Genomic DNA, 6690 nt, shown 5'->3' with positions numbered 1-6690 from the left:
AAAGAGACACACTCCAAGCCCAACTAGGGCACTCGCAATTGAGTGTGCTACTATAAATGAGGTTCGCCAATCACTCCGCCTATCCCCTCAACTTCCCGCCTCAGCTCACAATAGTTTCATTCTATCCCAATCTTCTTCTTCCTGACTATCGAAAATTCTCCTTTCCACTAAGGTTCTTAGCATTCCCTCCCGCTTAGAAGCCCTCTCTCCTTACAAGCCCTCCGTATCATCCGTGGATCATCCAAATAGAACACTCACATTTCAATCTCACCTCACTATCAAAATTTGCAGGTTAAATCGTTAACAGACTGTTAAATAAGTGGGTAATAGCCTTTTTTTTAATAACTTTTTCGATATTTTTTTCATAGTAGGACAATTAATTTTTAATTTCTCAAAATCTCTGTGCATAAAAAGCAGTCTTTGCAAACCGATAGTATAAAAACCGTGATACGATGTGTAGTTAACTCTGTAGCCAATACGGATAAATAAGTAACATAGGACAGCAGTAATTTTCCCATGGCAATTCATGCTTACGGCTGTAGTATTCATTTGCTCGGAACGAAGCCATTCCCTTCAAAGGAAAATGTTTGATACGCGGCGCACGCATTGGTTGCGTGTCAATCTCCTCGTTCTACTATTACGTTCTCTCCCGGAAGATTCACGTGGTCTAGTCGAAGCGAGTGTCGGACGCCCCAAGAATTTCCGTCCTCAGCCTACTGCGTCTCTTGCAGTCAAAGTTGGCGGCCACGCATCGTGTCAGCCATGGCGCAGTTTATTTGCAATTGTTCTTGATCTCGCCACCCGAAGTGTCTTCGCGCCACCCGCACAGGGTTTAGCTCCTTTGTACGATATTACGGCCGATTTGCCAATGAAGGAGTGAAAAGAAAGTAAAAAAGTCTTGAAAACAGTGAAATGGCTGTGTGAAGAAGTGGTCGTTATGTAGTTACAATTATGCCAACTCAGGACGTTCGCACATTGTATCACAAAAAATCTAAATTCATGTATAACGGAGGGTACTAATTAGCATATCATGTTTCTCAAAAGCAATTAACAAAGTATAAGCCATGGACGTTAATCATGTGTTCAGTTACCGGAGGGAAACAAAAGTTTTGCAGATAGTTTTAAAATGCATAGAAAAATATTGTTGCCTGGCAAAATATCAACCTACACAATGCATTTTAATTTATTTTGGATTATCAGAGTTAGATTGACGAGGAATTTTGAAATATTTAGCATGAAAAAAATTATTTGTTAAATATGCCTTGCAGCCGTTTGACAGTTAGTTGAAAGTGCTTGTGAAAAACAAATTGTAAAAGAAAGGAAAAAGTTTACGTCCTCATTCTGTATTCTACCCATACAAAACGTTTGAAATGAGTAAAATTTCCCCTTCCGTCAAACATAAATTTCTACGTTTCGCTTTTCATAAAAACAATGCACTGATAATTTGCACTTGTGCTCGCTACCGCAACTAAGCGATCGCTATTACCACTGTAAATCAGGGTCCGCGCAGCTTGTGATACACGCACTTGCTTGGGGACTCTGAAACTGGATAACTTATATTGTCTTATGGTGTTGGCATAAGAGGCAACATCAGAAGCAAATTTATCCAACTACAAATGCCAACCTGAAGTTTCAAACAGCTTCGCTGAACCAATCGCAAAACCACATTCCTCTACCTCTTTCGCCGTCAAGTTTCATCTTCCAAAATAGAAACTTTTTTTTTCGGGTTTTTGCCGCTTTCTTCCATTTCAGCCCACTGTGGCATTGAAAATAATCGACGTTGCACGCCCTGATGAGCGACAAATAGTGACATCAGAAATCACGGTGACTTCTAGGTAATTTTCAATGTTATCATTCAACTCGAAAGGTAAGGGAGAGTCGCATGACAAACTTGCTCCATAGGAATTCGGTAAGTACATGCTAAACTTCGTATTCACAACCTCGCACTCAGGTTCCTATTGACAACAAAAAGAAACAGCCAGAGAACACATGCTGTGCATAGTGAAAGAGAATTCAATATTTTACTGAAAAAAAGAAAGAAAATTGACAGAAACGGTTCTTGGTTCAATACACAGGGCTTACTTGTTTTAATTATACTCTTAAACTACCATCAGGAAATCCCCAGCAAATTCTATACGTACTCATATTATCGCGTTGAATGCCATCCCTAAATTAGAAATGAAAGTAACGAGATACGTTATGGAAGCTATGCTCACACGATCGCACCGAAAACCAATCTGCCCCCCAGATGAAGCGTACTAAGAATCATTTGAAATAGGAAAAGACTTCACCCGTCAAATCACCTTCTTTCCATTGAATTTGGCAAAATGATCACAAAATCGCACACTAAAGGCGAGGAAGAGTTTAAAGACAATGAAAAACACTGGTTTTGTGAAAAAGAGCAGGGAGAGCTCATCTTGGAAGCAGTGAGGGCTCAGCCGATCACAGGATTGAATTCTGTACGCATTGCTTCAACACGGTGATTCTCATGGAAGAGTTCTTCCCTGATTTGCAGCTGATGCACCGTTGAGATAGCAAAAGTTAAGACTTTACGGCGTTTAGGTTTTTAATGCCGAGTTATGCGCCTTATATTCTTGACAATGACATTATTTATTTCTTCCAAACATTCAGATAAAATTTATAAGTACCCCACAGTGAAATTAGCTTCAGATACACACGGGAGAATGCAGTAAAACCATAGTTCTTAGGTGCTACCATCTGGTGATAAAATAAAAATGTATATTTCCTCTCTGCAACAGTAGAACCGCGAAAATTTGTGGCACACCTTTAAAGAAACAATGGAATCGGGTACGCAGGGATACATGCATCTCTCGAACCTAAGGATTGAGTCTGCGAATATTTCGGCCATGAGCCAGGAGAGGGAAGGAGGCGATTGGCACCCGGAATAGGGCTGGGTGCAGGAAGAGAGGGAATACATCCCGAAGACCATCCTATGAAGAGAGTGATACTTCTTTGGATACTTCTTGAAAAACTGTGAAAGATATTCCCTTGGCACGTAAAACATTTAGTACAAGCTAGGATTATGCATATTGCTTATGTTGTGATGGACATTACGTTCCGTGACTTTACTTGAGAACTACTCAGACGATAGCATTGAAGAAGCGTCATCTCTTCATTATAATTATCCAAACTTCATAAGATTGAAAATAAAGCAATGGGGAAACCAACAAAGAAAACATTTTTCACCTAACTAGAAGAAGAAACTGTGAGCATATAGATATCATCACTGCCAACACTCAGCCATAATGGATAAATAGTAAAAAATAAAACAACATGTTTTATAGTTCTTTATTGATATTTCCTGAGACACACGCACACCAAACGTTTAAAACATCATTTGACAATTACATACTTAGCACATGTTTTCATCCTTTCCGTGGCCATCTCTTCAGACGTCAATTGTCAAAGTGTAGATTTTCATGTTTACTCATCTCAAACTTTTCATAGACATTTCATCGGAAATTGTAACAAACACTCGCGTCGAGTTCACTCTGTTTCGCAAACTGGAAATCGCAATTTCACGAGAGCCATCCAACACCAATGTGACGGTAATATTCATTCCTTCAATTTGTCCCAAGTCCGCTAAAGACCTCTAAGCTTACATCCTATTTATATTAAAGGGTTGTTTAGCTCCCTGCTTTTAATTTTAGCTTATTTACACTACATTTAGTATGATTTTTGGAAGCCTTTTCGCTGTACCTTCTTAATATCTTTGGTTAGAAAATATTTGGGATTCCATTCATTTCTCTCTCCTGCGATACTATTTTCCATTCCTCATCAAAATGATGAATCACAGTTCTCACCGTAATCTAACAAATTGAACTACTGAAAAACACATTTTTTGTTTTACTTATACTCTATAGTTAGTATTAATTGAAAATCCGTTCATAGCAAACTTAACTAAATGTGTGTATATATATATACATATATATATCCATACATTCGCTGAAAAATTATTTTCTTGAAGAATTTCTTTGGGTACCTTTGTTATTCCATTAAATGTTCGGCCAATCGTAAAAAAACAGGGAATTGTTAAAAGCTATTTTGATAATTGCCCAACCAATGCGTCCGCCATTGTTCAGAGAGACGAAAATTGAGCTCATTGGAAAACTTGAGATACCGCTTGCAATATTACTAATTAAATGGTAATGGAACATATATGAAAGTAGATGTTAAAAATAAAGAATATGCCGCGAATATATGTCTTCGAGTGGCGAGGAGACAGTATTTTCTAAATGTATATCGGGTATTTAGCTAAAAAAGGCCTTGACGAAAGAGGAAAAATCCAAATGCCATTCAAAAATAATAATAATGGCCCATTGATAAAATTCTTTGCCTCCAACTCAAAGTTTTCATTGTATGTTTTTCGAATTAGGATCATCTTTTCACAAAGAGAACTAACTTCGACATCGATATATTCAACGTCCATTGCACAATTTGCAAAATGTCAAGGAAATTTAATATAACATTTGATACATAGTAATAAAAAATACGAGGTCATCACGAAGATTGTCACAAATTATTGTGAAATCCCACATGGTACAACTTGTTAATGTTCAATTTTACATCATGATTACAAGTTTTAAATTTTCTTTTTGAAAATGCTTTTTTTATTCTCGAGCAAAATAAACATGGCCCAACCAAAGCGGTGCTCTGTTTTGTGAGTTCTTTAAAAATGCAGGATCGCATTTTCCACTATTCAGTTGGAAAACGAGGTCGAAAAGGAATGCCTATGTTCATTTTTCCTTCTGAATCAAATGTTTATTCCCATCCCCCCTGCCCCTCCCACTGTCTTTCGCGCGTCATCAGTGTATCCCCCCATGAAACAAGGAAGGGGCAAGAGAGACGATTGGAAACGAATGAACACGATCCGTTCGATATAATCCTAGGTAAAAAAAGGAACCACCACCCGCGGCAGTAGTTCCCTTTGCTTACATTTAATACTTATCCTCTTTCCAACTAATGAGTTCCCTTACAAAAAGGCTTTCAGTTAGAATGGTTCTTCCGCGACCGGTCGTCACGGGCTTCCGAATCCAGCAGCACCCATATCCACCCGTACCTTCCTCGACCATCTTCTTCAATGCTACACACGAAAATATTGTCCATTGGTCCAAACCCAAGGACCCTCCAGTCCTTCAAAACATGAAACTCCCGAAAACAAAGTGATCCCGTAGATTCCCTTATTTCATCCGACGAGGGGAATGCTTCCTTCATTCCTCCAAGGGCACCTCCGTCCTCGGCTTCTCTTTACCTGCCGCTGATGCGCGGCGGGAGAAGGCAGTACTGCTATCTCCGCCCCAGGACGAGCGAGGACAGCGCCGCCAGCGGCAACACCCACAACTCCCCCCGCCTCCGCAAAGCGCCCCCTGCGAATAATGGGAAAGAGAGTGAGTGAGTGAGTGTGTGAATGGGAAACAATCAACTCTAGCAACGAGAACATACATCTCAGGTGCATAATGTACTTGTGCTTCCTTCGGCCACATTGATTTCTTGAATACATCTTGAGCCATAACTTGAAAATGATATGCCCAGCTACGCATTGGACATAACCACGCAACTTAGCATTAAAACGGAAATATCATTATGACAAAATGATTACCACAGTTACTCAGCCAACTTTGGTCTCAGAATGTTATGACCGATAAAAAGCACGAATTTTCATAGTTACTTATCGCATGAAACTTTGAAATTTAGTGGCGACGGAAATAATGGACTCCGGCGAGTGAAGTATCAATATAAATGAAAATTCTTACAAAATGTATTCTAACCTGTTGTAAACCAATTTCGTATAGTCATAGAAATGCAATATAATATTCATAGTAATTAATAACCTGGTATTTTTTAGACAAGTTCTTATCATAATTTTAAATTTCATCATAATTTTATACTACTTTTATTTCAGGATTCTCCCCCCGAATTCGACTCTGCTTAACGAAATATCACATTCCTTTGTCCCGTACAGAGATGAGAAACTGCTTCATAGAAAAAATTCCCCATTAATATCAACAAAAGGATACGCGGCTTCAGATAAAAGGATACGCCGCTGTTGACCAATTGTCAATACACAATCCTGACTTAAATTGATAGTGTATACTTAGCACCAAGCAACAAATATTATGAGCATAAAAATCATGAAATGAGTTCAAAAAGCTTAGAATGTACAGAATGACATATGGTTGATAGTTTTAATGTTTAATTTTATGCTAATACGAAAACAATCACAGAGCTACAGAATTCATGAATACAGAATAAAAAATTCATGAGCTACAGAATTGTGTGCGTGAGGGGTAAATAGTGCTAATCATTCAATGAAACACGAGCCCCTTTTCTATCCTTCACTGACTCTCGACTAAGATGCTGGAATTTTGCAGTAAATTTGTACTTCAAACCATAATTATCTAAAATATAGACAATGGTCCTGTAGCGTTATCAGTGCCAAATGAAAGACTTTCTGATTGCACGTAGATGTTTATTCTGGATATACTTAATTCAACACTGCCGCGATTGGCAGGAGAGGTGACTTATACAGTCGCCTGCAAGAATCTTCTGGAAGGCCACACATAAGTTCTTGAGAGGAATCTTGAAGTTTCATCTTAGAATTATAAAAATATTTTCTATCACCCGGACTCAACTCCCCGCATCGCAGGCGAGAGCTGTGACGATGTATCG

The 6690-nt window shown here is 38.7% G+C and overlaps 1 protein-coding gene across 1 annotated transcript in view; it reads right to left on the bottom strand.

Moving 5' to 3' along the window:
- Positions 1-3295: 3295 nt before the first annotated feature.
- The window catches only part of LOC124173952, a 346527-nt gene continuing 343132 nt past the window's right edge, over positions 3296-6690 (bottom strand). Inside the window, exon 6 of the mRNA XM_046553116.1 lies at positions 3296-5387. Coding sequence (XP_046409072.1) covers positions 5308-5387 — 80 coding nt within the window. The 3' untranslated portion in view covers positions 3296-5307. The remainder of the gene's footprint in view (positions 5388-6690) is intronic.

The sequence above is a fragment of the Ischnura elegans genome, chromosome 2, assembly GCF_921293095.1.
Source record: "Ischnura elegans chromosome 2, ioIscEleg1.1, whole genome shotgun sequence".
Taxonomy (NCBI): Eukaryota; Metazoa; Arthropoda; class Insecta; order Odonata; family Coenagrionidae; genus Ischnura; species Ischnura elegans.
Note: the sequence above shows the minus strand (reverse complement) of the source record. Positions and strands in the feature narration are given on the sequence as shown.